The 21,073-nt window shown below is 33.5% G+C and overlaps 1 protein-coding gene across 3 annotated transcripts in view; it reads right to left on the bottom strand.

The window, feature by feature from the left end:
- Positions 1-1,215: 1,215 nt before the first annotated feature.
- The window catches only part of ROCK2 (Rho associated coiled-coil containing protein kinase 2), a 107,178-nt gene continuing 87,320 nt past the window's right edge, over positions 1,216-21,073 (bottom strand). The window contains exons 22-35 of one of the 3 annotated variants that reach the window (XM_019749858.2): positions 20,634-20,737; positions 20,284-20,470; positions 18,290-18,383; positions 18,097-18,191; positions 17,126-17,305; positions 16,780-16,948; positions 16,253-16,429; positions 13,903-13,973; positions 12,845-12,933; positions 12,326-12,404; positions 11,084-11,345; positions 10,785-10,998; positions 4,833-4,933; positions 1,216-3,569 (exon numbers count right to left, since the gene is read on the bottom strand). In XM_019749858.2, the coding sequence (XP_019605417.1) occupies positions 4,846-4,933; positions 10,785-10,998; positions 11,084-11,345; positions 12,326-12,404; positions 12,845-12,933; positions 13,903-13,973; positions 16,253-16,429; positions 16,780-16,948; positions 17,126-17,305; positions 18,097-18,191; positions 18,290-18,383; positions 20,284-20,470; positions 20,634-20,737 (1,809 nt within the window). In that variant the 3' untranslated portion in view covers positions 1,216-3,569; positions 4,833-4,845. The remainder of the gene's footprint in view (positions 3,570-4,832; positions 4,934-10,784; positions 10,999-11,083; positions 11,346-12,325; positions 12,405-12,844; positions 12,934-13,902; positions 13,974-16,252; positions 16,430-16,779; positions 16,949-17,125; positions 17,306-18,096; positions 18,192-18,289; positions 18,384-20,283; positions 20,471-20,633; positions 20,738-21,073) is intronic. The other 2 variants (XM_019750016.2, XM_019750089.2) reach the window with 2 other exon arrangements.

The raw sequence follows: 21,073 nt of genomic DNA on the forward strand, positions 1-21,073 counted from the left end.
CTTAAAATACCAAAATCATATCAGAGACAGACTCCTAGTTGAAATTCTGTTTTGTATTTCTCCATGGCATAGTGACAGGGCGGAAGATTCTCACAAGTCTGTAACCTTAGTTATGACTTGTTTGCTATACCCACCTTCTATAACCTGTCTTTTAGGGAAGGCAAATTTGGGGGATAAATTTCAGGAGGTTGCAGCATTCCAGTATTTCACAGGAAAAGTATGAAAATGCTTCTGTCTTAATTTCTTTTATTTATTTTTTAATATAAAAAGCAGGCATAAAATACAATTACATTACTACAAAGATGCAACAAATTAAAATAAAAAAGAAAAACCAGGGGGATATGATATGATTTGTGTTCAAAGGGGACAGCCGATCAGGTATTTATGATTATCTAAACCATGCAGTTCATAACTTATTGCAATTCCAACACAACTCATTATCATGGAGAAGGGAATCAAGGAGACGCCCCAGCATAATATTCAGCGCTGTCATACATACAGTGCTTATCTTCAAAGTGCTTTGCAAGGCAGCTGTGCTGTCTTCACAACAGGGAAGCTGAAGCCTCATTCCAGGGGAGGAGTCAGTAGCAGTGTCAACACAACACAGACTGAGAAATTCAGAAGCGACTTGCTCTCCTCAGATTTTTCTAAGCATGTTTCAACAAGGTAATATAGTGTCTAAATTTCTCTATTTTACACCGGAATCCTATAAAAATAGATTAACAATAGCAGCATAACTTCTTAAATTGTGGTTTGGCAACCCAGAGCACTTCTTAAGGATCTACAGATCAACATGCAAAGGAGATCCTTCAGAGCTAGACTCCTGTAACTCCAGCATAGGTTAGTTTTAAAAACACCTTTTAGATTTATTGATGCACTTATGCTTTAGAGCTGAGCATTTTAGACTTTCAGATAGATTTTTTTAAAATTCTTGCTCCTAGACAGCATTTAAACAAAAATTATTTTCAAAAATTCACTATACACTAATTTTCAACAGTAATACCGGCACCAGTTTTCCTTCTACTTCTGTCTCGCTATCCCCGTAAAAGTAAAAAATCCAACTAAGAAAAATCCCGGTATTCACTACTTCTTAGCTCTCAAAAGGAGGTATTTATGGCTCTAGGAGAAATCAGGTGTGAAGAAATAAGTAACTTTTGGTCTTATATTTATCTTGGAAGCTTTGGAGCCACACAAAAAAGAGAAGCTGGCACAAAATCAGGTTGTGAGACCAAGTCGATATCATATTTAATGAGAATCGGGACGAGGACATCTGGGCAGGTGCATGCACTCATTCATGGGTGTACATGAAACCAGCAACAGGGTAAAAAGCAAATTCTTACCCAAGGTCCGAACCTTTTATTAAGCACATTGCCATTAGTTGGACAAACAACCTTATAAACAAACCATATAACGTGAAGAATCTCCATGGGAGAGATTTTTTTCACCCCTTAGAATATCTTTTCCCCAAAAAAACTTCACATTAATCTTTTTTGTATAGTTGCATCACACCATGATTCTCCATATTCTCTAATATATACAACATTCAAAATTTAAACTTTTGCCATTTTTACTCAAATATTTCAATTACTCGTGTAAACTTCAAATTATTTCACCTTAATAAAGTTTATTAAAAATATATATATATATATATACTCTCCAATTCAGAATAATATGATAGAACCTCCCATAGTGTAACAAAATCTTTATATAAAATATTAATTCAGTCTCCTTTTAACAAGTCTAAAGAATGGAAATATTTATTCTATATAAATTTTATATATTTTTCATTTTTTAATCTTGCTTTAAAAAAAAAAAAACACCCCCAAAAACCTGTGCCCCTCCATCGGAACTGCAGAACACACCTGCGGGGAATAGCACGCCTAGGTTTGCACAGACAGCGTGGAGTGCAGACTGCCTAGTGGAAGCATAACAGGATGCAGTTTCAATATGTCAGGAGGCCAAAAGCCACCCGATTTCCACAACAGTATCTCTAATTGGGGATCTAACTCTTTAAACATCTCCATACTGACCCCAGAGGGAATCAACATTAAAATGTCTTCCTTCATCGAAATACTAGATAATGTATTTCAATATCACAAACTGTTTATGTGTATGTATATAAAGAGAGACTGGTCAGACTACATCTTTTTTTACTCAATGCTTATCGTTGATGCATACTAGAGCAGTATAAAACATACAATTTTGTGGGATGATGAGAAATACAGAAAGAATGGCCCTGCATAAACCAACTTTAATAGCACTTAAAAAATAAAAAGTTAAGTGCCTTTCAGGCCACTTTTTCCCAGTCACCAGTTTTCAGAGCCCAATACTGAAATATTGCCATATACAATTATGTGTTTAAGGGATCACATTTAAATATTTAAAATATATGTACAGTATATTTTAATTTTCTTTATACTTGAGATAATTTTTGAATGTTGTGTGAATGTAAAAATACTCACAAATGTCTTTACCAGGAATAAAAACCTATCTAGGATAGTCAGCAAATTCAAAGCTAAGAAAGCATTTCATAGTCACACACTAATACTAGGGTCTGTCAACAGGGGTTGGATGAATAATAGATATACATAAAAGATATATTAGTTCCAATACTATCCATTATTGTTTCTATCACCAATACTTAAAAAAAAATTGTTATACAACCAAAATAGGCTGACAATGATAACTATTACATGTAAAAATAGTGCACTGTTTTTCTCCTGCAAAGCAAATTTGTATCCTAAGAGCTGGTAAACACTTCTTTTTTTTTAAATACAGAAAAGAGTTGAGACTTTGAAAGAAATTAAATTAAGGCATTCCAAATGGGTCAACTTGCCTATCATGAAGCATTAGGAAACTGATGTAATGGTGTTCAAACTTTGTTACAGTAACTGCTGAAACGTGAACATGCTGCTCCATCACAGACACAAATGAGTGATACAAACCCCAACATATGGCTTATACAAGTGCATAGCTGCAAATGTAGTAAGTAATCATATCTGATTCATGTGTATAAAAATATAAAGTGGGACGTTTAAAAACCCTCCTGCAGTATTACAGTACTATATATGTATGTGTGTGTGTGTGTCTATGTGTGTGTGTCTACACACACACACATGCAGTATAATGGTCGCTTCTTAAAGATGCAGTCTGTTTCACTGTAGTGGAATCCATTCCCAGATTCTTCTGGTAAATGTGCTGGTGAAATCTCTCTGTGGAAACTGAAAAGATGATTTCTTTAGACTTGAGCTCTTCTCAATCCTTTTGTGCAATGTAGTGTGAGTGACTGCCAAGAGAGCTTTATGGAACAAGTTTGGAAGAGTTGCATATGATACTCTTACTCTACGAACCAATCGTTGTTGGTTCAACTTGTTGGAGCCCAGAAAATCTCTCCAAGATTTATAATTTATATTGCAGGAATAAAGGGATATACATATATATATATATATAATTCAGTCTCAGGAAAATATAGCTTTTTAATAAATTTTGGGCCATCATATTTCAGTCTTGTTTTAACTGGAAGAATATGATCACCTTGAATAATGACTGCATTCACAGAAGGCAGTTAGCTGGAAAGACAGGAAAAATAAAGTTAGTTGAGAAACTGAAATAATTTGCTAAGTTCTTTGAAAAGGCATTCCATGTACATCATTAAACTATCTAGTCTTCCAACCACTATACTTTTAACATTTAAATCATGCATAAACATATTTATTGTGTTACTTATTTTTAGGTACATGCAATTATATTTTTTCCTATTTTCCCATATTGGCTACACACATGACCCAAATTTTAATACAGTTAACTGGCTATCAGGGTTAGACATACAGTCAGACAGAATGTCACTGAATAAGTCATGTGAACATAAGTTTGACTTGGGGTTGAACTGCTGGCTGCCTCATGTAGCTGAAAGGACAGTGGACTTATGGACCAGGTTCTACTTGACTATTTGACCCTTAGCCACATTTTAAAAATCTGTGAAATGGGAACATACACGTTGTTGTAATAAATGTCAGTAAAAATACTCTATATCCTGGTTACAAACAGATCCCCAATATTACATGACATAAGTATATGTTTTGTGATGTGCTTATTACAAGGTTAAGATAGACCTTCCTTTAAATCCATTCCATGTAAAAGGTTTAACTCAAGAGATTCAATTTTCATTCAAATCTCCTTCAGCTACTATTAACAAAACTATTTTACATTTCCTAAAAGCACAAAGACTTTCAGCATATCATTAGCATTCTTCAGCAAGAGTAACATTCAATTTCCAAAAAGCAAACATTTCACAGCATCACAAAGAAAACCAGATCAGAAACAACTATTTCACAGCACTTATTAGACTTACAAAGTTTTTATGGTTTCAGTTCTTGCAAGTTAGAAAGGAAAGAGGAGGAAGGGAAGGAAGGAGAAGAAGGATGGAGGGAGGAAGGGATCCCATGCTATGTTCACAAACTAATACAGTTGTAGGAACTTGAGAACATTGTAACTTTTACTTCTCTGAATATAGCTTATTTGGAATGAACAGAAAGTACCATAATTAGTTCCTTTTCCTATTTCTACATGTTTCATTCCTAAGATAAAAAATTAAATTTCAACTGTATTGAAAAATATATAGCCAATAAAGAATCTGAACATAGCATTTCACTTTTATACTTAACATGAAAATTTCAGTTAGAAACTTTCCTGAAAACTACTGTTCAAATATACACTATTAAAAACAATGTAATAAAATTTCAAACGTAGTCAAAAATAATGAAAACCCACAAACAAACCACATGCGCTACAAGGAAGTACTACAATAGCTCATCTTTCATTTTGTGATTTACCCCATTTATTTCTTCAGAAATCAAAAACATGGTCATCATCATCATCACCATCAACATCATCAAATGACCAATCCCAGTCTTTAAATGCCAAATCAAGCAATCTGCAATAGGAGGTTTGCAAATTTATACTCTAACACTCTTTAGAAACGGTAGTTTAATATGCTACGATCTAGAAACCACACTTTGAATGTGCTGTAAGCATGTTAACTTTCCCTTCGTCGACAATAACATGACTAAATTAAGATGGAAGCACGCAGGGAAATCTTCTTTCTCTTGATATATCATCAATGCATATAATTATGTTGGCCAGGTATGCTTTCCAGAATACCAGAGAACTGAAGACGGACATAACATCCGGGGAGAAGGCACAATCTTCTCACTGGTTCCAGATGACAATATAACCATCCTGATGCCCAGTTTGATTTGAGAACTATGAACATTTGTCAACATTCCCTTCACAAAAGTGGCCCAGATTATCGGCTCACATTTTTCTAGAATGGTACTGTAAGTCTTAGTATACAAGGGGAGTAGTACTAAGAACAGAGCTGTTTCCATTCCAGCAGAACCCTATGTGCTCAATGGGTCACCAACAGTGTGCGCTCCATGAAAAACTATGGACAAGGGAAAGACTACAGGCATATAAGCAGCATTAGCAACTGATCTTGGCTAAATAAGACAGACTTAAAGCAGGAGTATATGTGGTCTTTTCTTTCCAATCCAATTGAGTAATCTGACATTGCAATCATCTTTATTTTAAAAATAGGAGTAAACTTTTCATTGTTTGTAACTGTGACCTTCATGAATCGACTTATGGCGAGGAACTCATCTGGTCCCGTCATCTGTGATCACTGTCAGTGGTTCTTAAACTTTAGTGCATGATTTCCCCAATGCTACTGACAATGCATATTCCCACGACTCATCTTAAGAGATTCTGATATAACTGGACTGAAAGAAGGGAGAGCAAAGATCTGCATTTTTAAATTAAAAACCCAAGATGAATTCTGATGCAACTGGTTGACTTTGATATTCATTGGTTGATGGATGATTACCCCAATTTAAAAGTAAACAAATCAACTTAAATTATGCTATTTCAAAAGGTGAATGCAGAACAATATTTGAGAAAACATGTAAACTTAGATATAATTATTCACTTAACATATATCACAGCCTAGTACATACTCCTTTTTGTAGACTTACATATAAAGTAACTTTTAGCTACGGTTTCAACTCTCTTGCTTGGGAGATTGAGATCAGTAGGCCTTCCTGGGTGTCAAACCTAATTTTAGCATACTTTATGAAAACTCTGCATTTCAAATCCAAAACCTTTGAATCCCCGGGCTACTAGTGCATGACAAGTCTTCCCTTAAAACCTCTCCCTAATCCCTTTTCAGTCATCTAATTGTCAACTTACTAAGTCTTGCTTTAACTTGGTTTCTTCCCTCCATTTTCACTGTCAGTACTTTAGTGCAGGATCTCATTAAGTCTAAACATACCAATCTCTTGTTGAAAGACTTCTATTTGAGGAACAAAATCAAACCTTCTGCAGAACAGTGTACATGGTCCCTCTGATTCTGGCTCACAGGTTTCTCTCCTGTGTCATCTTCTACCCAGGTCTGTCTACCCTCTCTGCACCATAACCCAGTAAAACATTACAAACACCTAAGTACGTAGTTCTGGCAACTCAGTACCTCTGTACGTCACATTTTTCCCGGAATTGTCTTTTCCCTTATTTCTTTGTCTGGAAAATTACTGACCCTCCTCTTTTTTTGAGGCTTTTCTTGATGCCTTCAGGCAGAATTCTCCGTATTTTCTTTGTTCTCCCATAATACTCATTCACGAATCTATTATAAACATTTTAAATAGTACTGTAATTATCTGTTCGATTGTCTATCTCATCCATTTAATTAATCAATCACTTCAGGCCGTGAAACTTACTGCCAAAGACTGCTTCAGAAAGGGTGTACTTAATTTTGAGTTCTACTAACAGAATGTCAGAATGCCCCTTTCCTCACATCTCACCAATACAGAATTTCTTAATCCGTACCAGTTTGGCACGTGAAAATGGTTCTAACATAGTTTTAATTTCTTTGCTTAATAATCAGGGTTTTCACTTTTTCGTATTTATGGCAATGCCTGCATGTTCCTCACTAATTTTTATATTGGGAAGAGGCAATCATCTTTTTCTTAACGATTTATATAAGAATTCTATATACCAAGATACTATATATTGCAAATATATGGTATTTTTAAAATTTACAATGCTTTAATTTGACTTTCTTTGTTTTTATTCTTAGAAAGTTCTTCTCCAATCCAAGGTCAGATACATAGTCACCTATTTTCTTCTACTTCATTTATGGATTTTTGACACTTCAAGCTGTGTATAACTTCTTTATTTTTTTCTCAAATAGTTACTCTGTTAATTTCCTCATATTTAGAAATGGAAAAGGACAAAAATAAGATAATGATGACATAATAGCTCCCTCTACTCTTGTGTTAACTGTGTTGGCAATGTTTTATTTCTTAAAACTGGATAAATGAGAATTTTTTGCATTTTTGTTTTATACTTTTCTGCTTAAATATTACATTAAAAAAAAAAGAGAGATCTTTAAAAGAAAAATCATGGAAGAGAAATACCCTCAACAGAGACCAGTATTTTGTGTCTGGCATTGAAACAAATTAGTATCTCCCCAAACTATCAAAAATCAGCACTTTATTCACAAATATTATACTTTCCTAGTATAGTATTTTAATTTTAATTCGAAATCACCAAGAAAACATTCCTATAGAATAGCATTTCTACACATTTTATAAACTGTCAATTCATTTCTACTCGCACTGCTGTGAGGCAGGGGGAGCATCACAGTTGAGAATGCAGAATCTGGATCCAGACTATCTGGATCTGAACTCATGGCCCTGCTACCTATTAGCTGTGTGACCTTGGGCACTCAATGTTTCCGTGTCTTAGTCTCCTCATCTGTTAAATGGAGACATTAATAGCTAAATCACAGGGTGGTTATGAAGATAAATTAGTACAGTTAAACCTCTGACTAGTGTAGTGCCTGGCATATAAAATGCCCTCAAAAAAATGTTATTTTGTATAATACTAATAGCTAACGCTTATTTAACTATTACTTTAAAACACTTCACTACAGAAAAAGGGAAGTGCTGCAGAGAGAGTTAAGAGAAGAATCAAAACAAAGAATGTCACAGAAGCCAAAGGAAAAAATGAAACGGTACAGTTGTCAACAAGACAAAGACACTGAGAAAAAGTTAAAAAAACAAAGATCAGGTGTATTTGTGGGTATTATGTTTCAGTGTGTACATAAATATATGTATATTTAATATCTAACAAAGCCAAACATTTATTTTAAGACACCATGTGATTAGTGCTAAGACTAGTATTAAACACAAATGAAGAGTTAGATATTAATTACTGCTGATATACAGCAGAAATTCTGTTCCTAAATTTTCTTGGATGATCCTTTAACAGCTCTACCTACACATCTATAGGAATATTTATAAATTAGTAGAATATTAAAGGCCATGTAGTCAATGGACTCCTCTCTAGAGCCATGCCACTCGGTGTCAGATTGTGGACACACAACAGATTGAGGAGCGCTGCTCTCTAACAGTTTTGCCAAGCAGTCGTCGGGTAAACACCTGTGGCAACAGGGCACTCACTCTTCTAGAGCACGCTGATTTTTCCTATTTTGGAAATCTCTGATTGCCTGATAGTTTTCCCTTGCTGAATTAAAAATGTGCCTCTCTGCTTGGTTCTTCTTCTAATACATCTCCCAAGGAAAAGTACTTTATACTTTAAATCTTTATTGCTATTTGTGATCTCCCATCCTTTCAAATCATTTCTTCAGAAGACTAAATGTCTTTAGTTTCTTCACTTGCTACATGTGTAATACTTTCAGATGACCCACTACTACCTCAGTCATTTTCTTTTGTATACCCTCCAATTTGTGTATGCTACTCTTAAAACGTGACACCCAAAATGGAATGCAAACTGTAGGTGAGTTATGTAAGACAGACACTGATACGATTTCATGAGTTAGTGAAGCAACGGAGGCACAGATGTTAAAAACAATGGAAATAATGTTGCAGAGGCATAATAAAATAGAAAATTATATTTTAAATGTGCCCATCTTTACATTTAAAATTTGGAAGAGTATATTAGATTTAAAAATTTCCACAAAAATACCCTATACATTTCAGTCAGTTTTGCTATTAGTTTTCATCTACATGCACAGTTGTGAGAAAGAAATCCCTATTACTTACTGTTGCTATGCAAAATGTATTAAAAAATCAATGAAGAATGATTCGAAGGGCAGGGCCAGAACTAAAACAAAAAGTAACAATAATCAAAAGTAAATGTGCTTCAAATAGACCATAATGCTGAATTGGGGGGCGGGGGAAGGAGAAGCAGGAAAGTATTTAAGTCAGTGAACATGAAAACTGTTATGTAATTGAAAACATGCCTCACTTTGTCTGAAAATTGCTTCATAAACTATTTCTATGTGTTATCATATGTAGTGAAGTCATTAACTTGTCAAACAACACAAAAGATTAAAGCATATCAAAAGGACTGGAGTTCTTATAGTCCTGAAACTAAACAAATTATTTGCCCTTCTAGAGTCTGAATCAAAAAGACAATGTCTCATCTACTCCACAGGAGCATTTTAAGAGTCAAATAAGAGAATATATAAAAAGTTAAATGAGAGAACAATACATATGGAAGCACTTCAGAAGCTGCAAAGCACTGTATATTGTAAGGTATTAAAATAGCATTATGCATTAATAGTTCTATAATATTACTACTAGAAATTTCATAATTTTTAGATGTTTTGCACATGGTATAAGTAATGATCTTCAGTGTCTCTGAATGCTTTAAGTTTCTTCAGCTTAATTACTATCATATAATCACTAATTTTATAATTTTTTTTAGCATACCTCATACAAAATCTCAACATTTTCACTGCTGAAACATCAATTCTACCTTTGTCATTCTAAATTATTTCCTTGAGATATTAGTTTCAAGAAAAGTTTCATATAAGATGTTTGTGATTAGAATGAAAAGCTTTCTGATAATACAGACAATGCATATCATTATTGATGCACTGAAGGTCCTGCGTTAGGGAACAAAAAGGATACCTGAAATTAGATACCTGATCAAAGTGTATACTTTATCCTTTAGCTAACCAACTCTTCATGATAGTTTCAATGAATAGCTGTATTTATAAGTTCTGTAGTATTTAGTAAGCCAAAAAATGGCCATTCTGAATTAAGAATTAAATTACTATAATATAGCCATATAAAAATGCCTCCAAAAAATGTTTTTGTGCATTAATGATGATCCCTGAACTTACTCCATATTCCTAACTCTACCTCAATTATAGGGAATGTCCACTTTACCCATTAGTTAATATTTGCATTTTTAAAGCTGATCTATATTGTTCTTTAAGTCAAAGACAAATTATTATTTTAAACTTATAGATTTGAATTAAGACTTAAGGATGTTTCAGTCCTGCGTCCCATGTCATCATAAAAGAGGTTTACGAGATTTTCAATATTAAACACAATATGTATGCGTACCTGACACTTAAAGGTCTGTGGGTGCTTCTTGTCTACTAAATCAGTAAGTCAGTCCCTGTGCTTATAAAATCCTTAAATGTTATGGTTATATACATAAACATGACAAAAACAAGCCCTTTATATATTTTTAGTTGAGTGTAACGTATGTGTGTGATTTACTAAATAAATTTGTATTACACTCATCCAAATCAATGAATGAGATATGCACACTAGAACAGTTTCAAACATTTGGTATTCCATGGTTCACTAAAATACCAAGCAAAGGAAAACTAATTAGAAAAGTTTATAGTCTGAATATAAATAGCAAAATGTTTCTAAAAACACTTTAATTTTTACCACAATTTTATTTATTACCTTGGCTTGTTCGGGGCAAGCTGTCGACTTGGCCGTCTGATAGACTGGTTTTGTTGTATCTTCATTGAAGTTCTAGGAGATGACCGTGCAAAGGGGTCTGGAGCTGGAGGCTTTTTAGGTATCTTTTTCACCAACCGACTAACCCACTTTTGCTGCTCGTCTGTGGAATTTGCTAATATCAATAGATTCTTTGCCGTTGAAATATCATAATACACTATAAAGAAATATGTGAAAAAATTAATGTTTAAAGTGATATAAACATAAATAATACTGATGGAGCAAGTTAATGTACTATTTACCTTTGCAAGGTGCTATAATCTCCTCCTTTTTGTCCATGTGATCTTTATGACATTTAATGTGGCAGCGACGGCACTCTAAAGCAGGAGGAGGTTTAAACATATGCCACAATGGCTTCATACAAGCCTCACAGTTGGTTGGGAAATGATAGAGAGTAGGAATGAATTCATGTCCCTTGTGGCAAATATAATTGGATTTTTCTCCAACTGGCTCCACTGGAAATTCTTGTTCCTTCTTACTTTCTCCTTCATTGGCATACAGAATCTACAAATACCAAAGAGAACAATGAATGATTTCTAAACATGTTATTTTTATGCAGTAACAATTCTTATACATAAAATAAGATTAGCCTAAATTATTCAGTAAGAAGAAAATGCATCTGACATTCAAACGTTAGTAGGCTCTGTCTCATCAAGAGCTTATGTGAGATAAGTCACTATACAGTCACTCTGGCTCCCATGTCAAAAGAATCCATCCTGTTCAAATGGTGCCTTTTTTTCCCATGACATCTTACTATGTTTCAGCACTTTTATAAGAATAGGCCAGCAAAAGGTAAATTTGCACTTGATGGGTGTCAGAAAGTTTTCCTGGGAGGGAATGTTCAAAATAATCACCTGAAGAAATGTGGCAATTATATGACTTGATGCTTGATGATTCTCAAAAAACAGAAAACTGGTGATACATTCAAACACAGCTTTAACTGAAAAGATTTGTTTTTGGAGAATTGAGAAAGAAAGGAAAAGAGGAAAGGATGTACTCCAAACACACCTAATAAGCATCCAGAAAGTAACTCCCCCATAGTGCACCAAGCACAATGGCTGTTACATAGAAGGAACTCAGTAACTAGCTGGTGGTTTGGCTTATTTTAAAATGGAAATAGTAGAAGGAAAAATGGTGAATGGACTTGGAGGTAAACTGTGCCTCCACAACTAGACTGAAGGACAACGACTTGGAGCTGATGGGTCCTGGAAAAAACACAGTTACCCAATAAAAAAAAAAAAAAAAAATCTTGTTTAAAAAAAGTAAAATGGCGAGAGGAATGAAGATATATCCAGACTAGGCATGAAAGTCACAGAAGAATGAACGATCTTTAAATGGGACTAAAATTGAAAGGTAATCTAAAGATGGCCCAAGAATTAAAAAATTTGATATATCATGTCACACTGACAATCTCTAAAGGTAAAAAAAAAAACAAAAAAACAAAACCAACCAACTAACCAAAAACAAAATAAAACTACGTTTACCTGAAATATCCTTGGAATTTCTTTAGCATCTGCTCTATATACGTCTGTCTGTGTAACTGGTCGTACATGAAATAGCTTGCTATAAAAGATATTTTTAAAGGGAATAAAATATTACCAAAAGATTAAATTACATTAGTTATCTTATACTTATGTCAGAAGTTAAAATGAACTTCTTTGACCTATGTTAGAAGGTCAGAGAACATCTTGTTCTATTAATTCAATCACTCTGAGATTTTGAGAAATTTTTGATAACTCAGAAAGTTTTATTAGTTAAAAAAAACACAACATATTAAAAGACCCATGAAATAAAGATGTTTTTAGCTAACTCTATATCCCAGCCTTTCATCTATATAAAGCAAATATAATAAAATGTAACAATAGTACAGCAGGAGCTTATACTATATGAATAAATACATGTACCGATGACTAATATATTATACTATCTTTATAAAAAATGTCATGTTACTTTCTTACACTTTAAAAAATGAAGTTTCTAAGTATTCTAATAAAAACACTTACTCTATATCTAAAACCATGTAAGGATTAGATTGTTCTTTATCTTGTTCACTGTCATAGAAAAGAATCTTCTTACTGCTTACAATCACATACTGTTAAAAAGAGGGAGGGAAGGAATTAAACAATGATTAAAGTTGATATATAACTTACTTTCTTTGAAAATAAATTCTATATTAGCAATCAATATCACATAAAATACTTAAGTTAAATATCTAAAACAGTCTTAATACATTCTTAGAAAAGTCTTCCTTAAAATAACAATACATTTTGTTTGCATATAATTTAAGTAAGCAAATTGGGAAGAAAATGAATTCAAATATGTTTTGGACTGATTTAGCGCCAAGACCCAATAGTGTAAGTAACCTTATTGCTATGGTTTAAATGTTTATGCTCCCCCCAAATTCATATGTTAAATCCAAACACATAATGGGATGGTATTAGGAGGAGGGGCCTTTGGAAGGTGATTAGGTCACAAGAGCAGAGCCTTCATGAATGGGATTAATGCTCTCATTAAAAGGGGTTCAGAGACATCTCCAGCCCCTTCTACCATGTGAGGATACAGCGGGAAGTCTGCAACCCGGAAGAGGGCCTTCACCAGAATCTAACCATGCTGGCACCCTGGACTTCCAGCCTCCAGAACTGTGAAAAATAAGTTTCTGTTGTTCATAAGCTACCCAGTTTGTGGTATTTTGTTATAGCAGCCTGAATGGACTGATTCTTACCAAAAATGAACATAATAACATTAATAATCATAGTAACAGAGGAAAAGAAATAAATGGGTCTTTCTGTCATTTTACCACTGAAAAAGCAAAAACACAAAGGTCAACAAGCTTCTTTCTGTTTTCCTAACATCAAAACCTGGTTTATTATTAACAACATATTAATGGTGAAAAAGTATTTCACAAAGATACGTAAAATCACAGCATTAAAAATCAGAAAGTTCAAACAAGTTTTGTGTCTCAAAGTTCAAGGTACATACATTTTACAACTACAAAAGTGAAAAGGCTATGTAGCTAAACCAAAAACAAAGCAAAAGAAACATATTCAAAAATACCAATTACCTTTCTAACCCATCCAAATTTTTTAGTGTTGTTTCTCACAGGCAATGAAAGCCATCCCTCTAGTCTTGATTCTATAAATAAGCACAAGAAATGAGGACAAATGTAACAATTCTCCTAAGAAAATGAGGAATTTAAAACTCACAAAACAAGTCAAATAAGCCCTTCAGAATTTATCACTGCACATTATCTAGGATATAATAAATGCAGGATCAGTATAAGCAAGTTATGCAATGCAAAACAAAATCCAGGTTATATCACATTGGAAATATATATTTTATAGTTTATAAAGTCAAATGCCTCTGATTAAACTCATGCATTTGCAAAGTTTAGCAGAAAAGTTGCAAGAGAGAGAAGCAGCTCTCTGTTCTCACAGATAACACCTGTATTAGAATCCTTTATTTTCCCTTTGGAAGGAGGCCTAACTATAGATATGCTGTGCATTTTCTTCGAAGAGAAAACATTTTAAGTGAGTAATTGCATGTTCAGAGAATATGAATTTTTAGAATGTTTATAAAATGAAATAAAATTGTGTAAATTACAAATCGAATTTGGTCAATGAGTTGCAATATAACCAAGAGATTTCTAATTTCAAAAACACCAATATCAGTAAAATTCTAGTTCAATAAAGGAAACTGAATCCTTAGAATTTGTTCTACTGGCATTTGATCAGTATATTTTAATGAAATAATTAAGTGAAATAACCATTTTTTGAGGTCATGCTAATAAAAGTAGCTATCATTTATTTAACTTTTACGACATGCCTGAACTGTGCTAGATGCTTTGTATAAATTTTTCTTTGACCCTCACAACCCCACAGAAAGGTCACACAGGGACACGTCTCTGACTCCAGCACCTATACTCTACTCTCTCTCAGATCAACACCTTCCAGACCGTATGAACAGAAATGCTGTCATTACAAACAGCCCATATACTCAACTGTCTGGACACGGTCCTACACCAGTTTAAGGGACTAAATCAGATGACCTCTAAGAGTATGCACAAGACTGAAATGATTTTATTGCTAAGCTCTAAAACAACTTCAACACAATCACTTATGATTTAAATTATATAGTGACATATACCTAAGGAATGTGGTGACAGTGTAACTCTAGTTACTTTACTTTGAATTCAGTTAATAAGACTACGTTTTACTTTACATTCATCTGCTCATACACTAATTTCCTGTGGCATTTACATTAAATGTTTTTTTGTTTTGCATTTATTCTCATTTCTAGCTTATGTGTGTATGCCATATGTTTTTAATTATGAGTATGAAAGAGGAAGGAAGGGAGGGAAATAAATTATTGCACAGGTTTTTCTCCTACAAGGACGATGTGTTCAAGAGACAAAAGCAAACCAATTGCTCTTTTTTGCATTCATATAAATTTGTGCATTCATGTGACCTGGAGCAATCAAATATTTAATTTATATGTTATATATATAGTGTGTGTGTGGGGGGGTGTGTTTGCACAAGCACGCGTGCACCATTTTATATCATACATAATGGCATCCACATCCTATCAGCCTGAAGTCTGAGCCTCATACTTTGAGTTACTTTTTCCCAGTACAATCAACAACTTGATTTGCATGGGCTCATTCTGTGATGTTCTCTTTTGGCTGTTTCTGGTCAGTACCAAGTAGGCTGAATCTCTAGGCTGATGTCTTCCACCTAGTTTTGGCTTTTCTTCTCTGGGTCATTGGCAGAAGTGTCCAGTAGCTCCTACCTGTCCAGATGCAATTACTAACCAGAGGCCACTTTTATCACAAGCAAGGATGCTTGTGATGTTGCTGACATTTATCACTTTACAGATTATCTCAAGAGCAAAATTTTTGTACTTATACTAACTTTGTGTTAAGCATGACAATTTTATGTGTGTTCCACCTTCCTTCATTTAAACTATAAGGGCAAACACCAGGTCAAATTGTCTTGTACTCTCTTTTGAGGCCTAGCAAAATGCTGACTAGGCAAGTACTTAATAAAAACCTAAACAAATCCTCTGAAACAGTCTCTGTGCTTTTTCTGTACTGTCACCCTTGATATGAAACTTGAGAAAGAATTTCTTCTTGGTTGAAAATGGATGAAACAGGCAGTGAAACCATATGCTCTTAAAGGATACAAGGTACTGCACCTCATTTCTTGTAAGCCAACAAAATAAATCTATCGATTGTAATAGCAATGCTGTGTACAAATACCTTAAAAACAAACACTTTGTTCATGCAGCACTTTCTTTTTAACTGAGACTAGAGCAACTTGTTAGAGTTAGTATTAATTGTTACGAAAGTTTTTCACAAGGACTAAAATAAAAGTAGTGGAAAAAACCCCAAAGGTTCAAGATTTTCAGGATATCACCTGTATCATTAGGTTCCGATGAAATAGGTAAATAAGGCAAAGATTCTTCTTCTGAGTCAGAATCAGAGTCAAGAAGCATATGAGAACTGGAAGGCTTAGTGGCAATATTGAGAGAGGTAGAGGAACGTCGGTAGGTGAATGACATGGATTCCATAGTGTGTGACTGAGTGATATGAACTAAACACCCAACATAGAAAAGAAAGTAAGAATGCAGAAAAAAGTGAAGAGAAAATAAAATGAAAGCTTAAAAAGAGAGTTATCGATAATATATAAAGAGCTGATTTAAATAATTCAATATGTGGAATTTTCTTTTGCATATTTTAATGAAAAATTTTGTCAAAAATCAGTAGTAAAATAAGTTTAAACTGTCATTTGAATCCCCACTCCAAGAAGGTTTTTCCCCTAAAGAAATGACATTTTTCCTCAAGAGCAAAAGTCAGTCACAGGACTTAAAACAATCGACACATTTATATTTAAGACAACAGGTTTTAAAAAAATAAACATAAAGGCTGAAAACAAATTTGTACCTGGAAACCCATCATCTGCCTCCGCTTCCCCTGGTCCACTGCCTATACTCGAACTATCCATACCAATGTGTAAGGCCTGGAGCTGTGACCGCAGCTGCTCAATGTCACTGTCTTTACTGTCCAGTGTCATCTGCAGTTCAATTCGAATCTGGCTCTCTTCAGCTATTTGCTATGAGAAATTAAATTACATTAAATTAATCGAATGTCATATATCTCACAGTTTTGCTTCTTAGTTCAATAATTACTAAGTAATAGAAATGTTCTATAACAAATAATATACAGATATGAAAATAATTCTACTTCTTAAAAAGAAATCGTCAATCTAGAGTTCAAAGAGTATTCTTACCGCCTGCATTTCATTCAGTTCTTTCTGATACTTGATCATCTGCTGGGTCAATTTCTCACGTTCAGATTTTAGTTCCATATGTAGCTTTCTATTCTCCTTCTCTTTTCTCCGCACGTCTGTGTCACTACCACGCTTGACAGGTTCTTTTCGATTCATGATCTCAGCCAATTTATTCACAGCCTTAAAACATAAAAGTATATAAATAATTAAAATAAATTATGTTGATGGTTTCTTGGTAACTCACCAATATCAAGTTATATAACCACTTATAGTCTCCTTCCCTAAGCACAGAGCCACAAAGAAACACCTATATTAAGTAATACACCTCCTTCATTACTCATTGTCTTTCTCCAATCTGTGCTCCATTCATTTTTCACTTATGTTTTCTGAGAACCGTGATTAAAATGTTTATAGGTTTGATCTGATGTCACTTTCTACCACTTTGAGTTTTTAGTTCCCAGAGAGACTTTTATTAGGCAGATCTTCTTTCATCCTGAAGAGGATTTTGCATTGGATTCACATTAATAAAATACAACACATCCAACCACAAAGCAGAGCATCTGGCACCCATAGTATCCGTGCTGTGTATACACCTCACCATGAAGTTGGCAGAAGGATAGTCAACAATCACAAGTACCTTTTTCAGACTAAATGACCCTCCTTTAGGCTGTCAGCAAATTATCATTGTCTATAGTTTCTAAAAAGCAGAAAAACTTGAAAGTTACAATAAAAAATTAGGAGTGAATGTGATTCCATATGGAAAAATTAAGAAAAACTTTAATAAACATTGAACTGGACAATGCCTAATTCTAGCTTTTCCCAACGTGGCAAAAATCAGATTAATTGTGAATGTTCATAAATACTGATACCTTTAATGACTACTACTGCCAATCTGTAATGCTAGAAGTAAAATTTGTAAAAGAGATAACTAAAAACAATTCAAAATCCTACTTAGAGTTTATTGTACATACTTGAGTTTTGAGTGTTCTCTCTGTTAACAGCTGCTTCTCAAATTGTGCTTTAATAGCTGCTGCACTTATCTCTTCATCTTTCAACCTCGATAGCTCTGAAACACAGAAAAATGTAAAACATTATATGGATAAGTACATCACTGACAACCATTAGTTATATTTAAAACAAACTTCATTATTTGTTAATACATACGTTCTTGGGCATCTTTCAGTTTGTTATTTAATTCTTCTTTCTCGTTTGCAAGATTGGCAACATCACTAGTAAGTGTCCTATTGGTTTCTTCAAGCTAAGAAATTAAAGTGGAATAAACATCATATCCCAATTTACAAATTTAAGTTATAAAGCAATAATTCAAAATGAAAATATCCTAGAATGTTGCTAAAACTCTTGTTTTTCTAGAACATCTATCTCTACACTTCTTGCCTTTGCACTACCTTAACAAACTTCACTCTTGAAGAGTTTTACTAACCATAATAGACTTCATAGACATCCTAGGAAACCACAAATTGCTCCTCTCAAAATTCCTTAGCAATACTTTAATAAGAAAAACATTTAATAAACTAAAAAAAGCAAATGCTACAATAAAGTTCTGCATCCATCATGCAGAATAAACAAAATCTAAAACTGCAGTATTTCTTTCAGAATATTATTTTAAAACATAAAGTTTTACTAAAGTTGTTGACATCCTTTCATATTCTTTCCAAATCCTATTCCTATTCTTCCTTCCTGAAGGAATTTTTACTTTGAATCATGTATTCATTCTTTCCATCCATGACTGTATACGTTTTTATACACACATGAAAGTGCAGTTTATGTGATTTTAAATTGTCCATAAATAACAACATGCTGTATTTATCTTTCACTAGATATTATATTAAGACTTAAGTTACTGATACATACAAAGACCTAATTAATTCACTTTAACTGATACAGTAGGTTCCATCTTCTACATTTCATTTATTCACTCGTTCATCAATTCATAAGACATCTGAATTTTTGTTATTAACATTTATGGTGCTATGAGTATTGTGCCTGAAATTCATGCATATTTATGTTAATGTGGACTTTCTTTGGATAATATGAATATTTAAAATTTACTAGAAATTGCCTTAGTATTTCCTATACTATGCTATTCCATACTAAACCTACACTCCCCATAGTAGTAATAAGAATGTCATTTTCCAGACATCTTTCAAACATTTGAAATTAGCAAAGATACTGAATTTTTGCCAGTGTGATGGGTATAATATGGCATTTCAAAGTTATTTTATAGTGTTTTCCCAAGGAGGAGTGAGGTTAAGCATCTTTGTATTTTTAGGTTTTTTTCTTTTGGCCAATTTTTCTTCTAGATTATTTAACTTTTTCTTACTGAATTGTCGGAGTTCCACATATATTCTAGATACTAATCCCTTATTTAATAAATACATTACAAACTTCTCTGTGTCATTTATTGGTTGTCAACTGCTATAAGTAAGTTTTGGGTTCTGTTCTAATACTTTAAATTTTTATTTTTCATATTTAGGTCCTTAAGATAACTACAATTTACTTTTCTATGTGGTAAAAAGGTATGACTCTAATTTTATTCTGTTACACACATAGTTTTTCCAAAACTATTTATTAAGGCTGTTTCCTTTCCCGCCGATTTATATATTACCACTTCCATCATATACCAAGTTCCTGTATGTGCATGAATCTATTTCTGGCCTCCCTGCTGGTTCCCACTGAACAGGATTAAATATCCCTGTTCTAATACATTTTTAAATTACATTTTAATAAAGCTGGATAAGTGATAAGGCAAACTCAACTACTTGATATTTTACTTCTCTTTGAAATTTTAATTGCAATTTCTTTTCAACCTGCATATAACTATCTTCATGGTAGTTTCAAGATTCTTTTGAAATAAACTTTAACAACAACAAAAAAAACCGGCTTAAACTATTCTACATTTGGTATTTCCTTTTCACTTTAGTCCTTTAACTCTGAATTAAGCAAAGGAAGTGGGGGTTTTTTTGAGCCTTTTTGTTAAACAACACTGAGAAGCTGATGGTTAACTAGATCAAAAATCTTGTGGTCAGAGCATGTACAGTTTTTCATTTAGATCTACGTTACTTTCCTAGTGCTTCTAAGGAAGATTTATAATATAGTAATTTAATTATAATAAAAAAAGAACCAAGAATTTTACTTACAGATGCAATTGTAGCATCTTTTTCAGTGAGCTCCTGTTTGTGCCTAGCCATCATCTCTTTGATCTCCAGCTCTTTCATGATTTTCTCTTTTTCCAAATCGGAATATTGTTCTTCAGCAATTGAACGAGCCAGCTGCTCAGAATCTGCTTTGGTCAAGGTGATCTCCAGTTGAGCAGCCAAGGAGTCCCTACATTTTAGAGACACATCATTTTATTGTTCAATTTTCACTACGAAGTCAAAGTTTTTGTCTAATTCACTTCATCAACAAATTTTTATTTAGACTATAGCAGGCATTGTTCTAAGAGCAAGGTACATGGCTATGAGCAAAAGAGAGAGGCTCTTGTCCTTACCTTTCATCCTGTAATTCCTGTTTCTTTTGCTGTAATTCTTTACAAAGTTTGGTCTTTTCTTCACATTCTTCTTTCAGTTCCCTAACCTGTGTTTTATAGAGGGTCTAAATAGCAAAATATAACAGAAACATGACATGTATCATCATCAAAAATATAGTTTCTACATTCAAAAACCTATCCAGTACATACAAATATGTTCATACCACTAAGCAATGCTGAGACCCTGAGCAAATTAACAGTTTAATGAGCTTTTTTATTTTCTTGTAATTAGCCAATTAAAAAATAAAAGTTCAGCTTATAATTAGAAGCATGATTTTCAACTATCACAATGAGATTTCTCATTAAATGACAGATTGGTAGGATCAATGAAGTGACAAAGAAAAATATTACTAATTTAACAAGAAAATTTTGTTGGCTTAAATCAATGAAACAGGTAACAG

Source organism: Rhinolophus sinicus, linkage group LG05 (assembly GCF_036562045.2).
Source record: "Rhinolophus sinicus isolate RSC01 linkage group LG05, ASM3656204v1, whole genome shotgun sequence".
Lineage (NCBI taxonomy): Eukaryota > Metazoa > Chordata > Mammalia > Chiroptera > Rhinolophidae > Rhinolophus > Rhinolophus sinicus.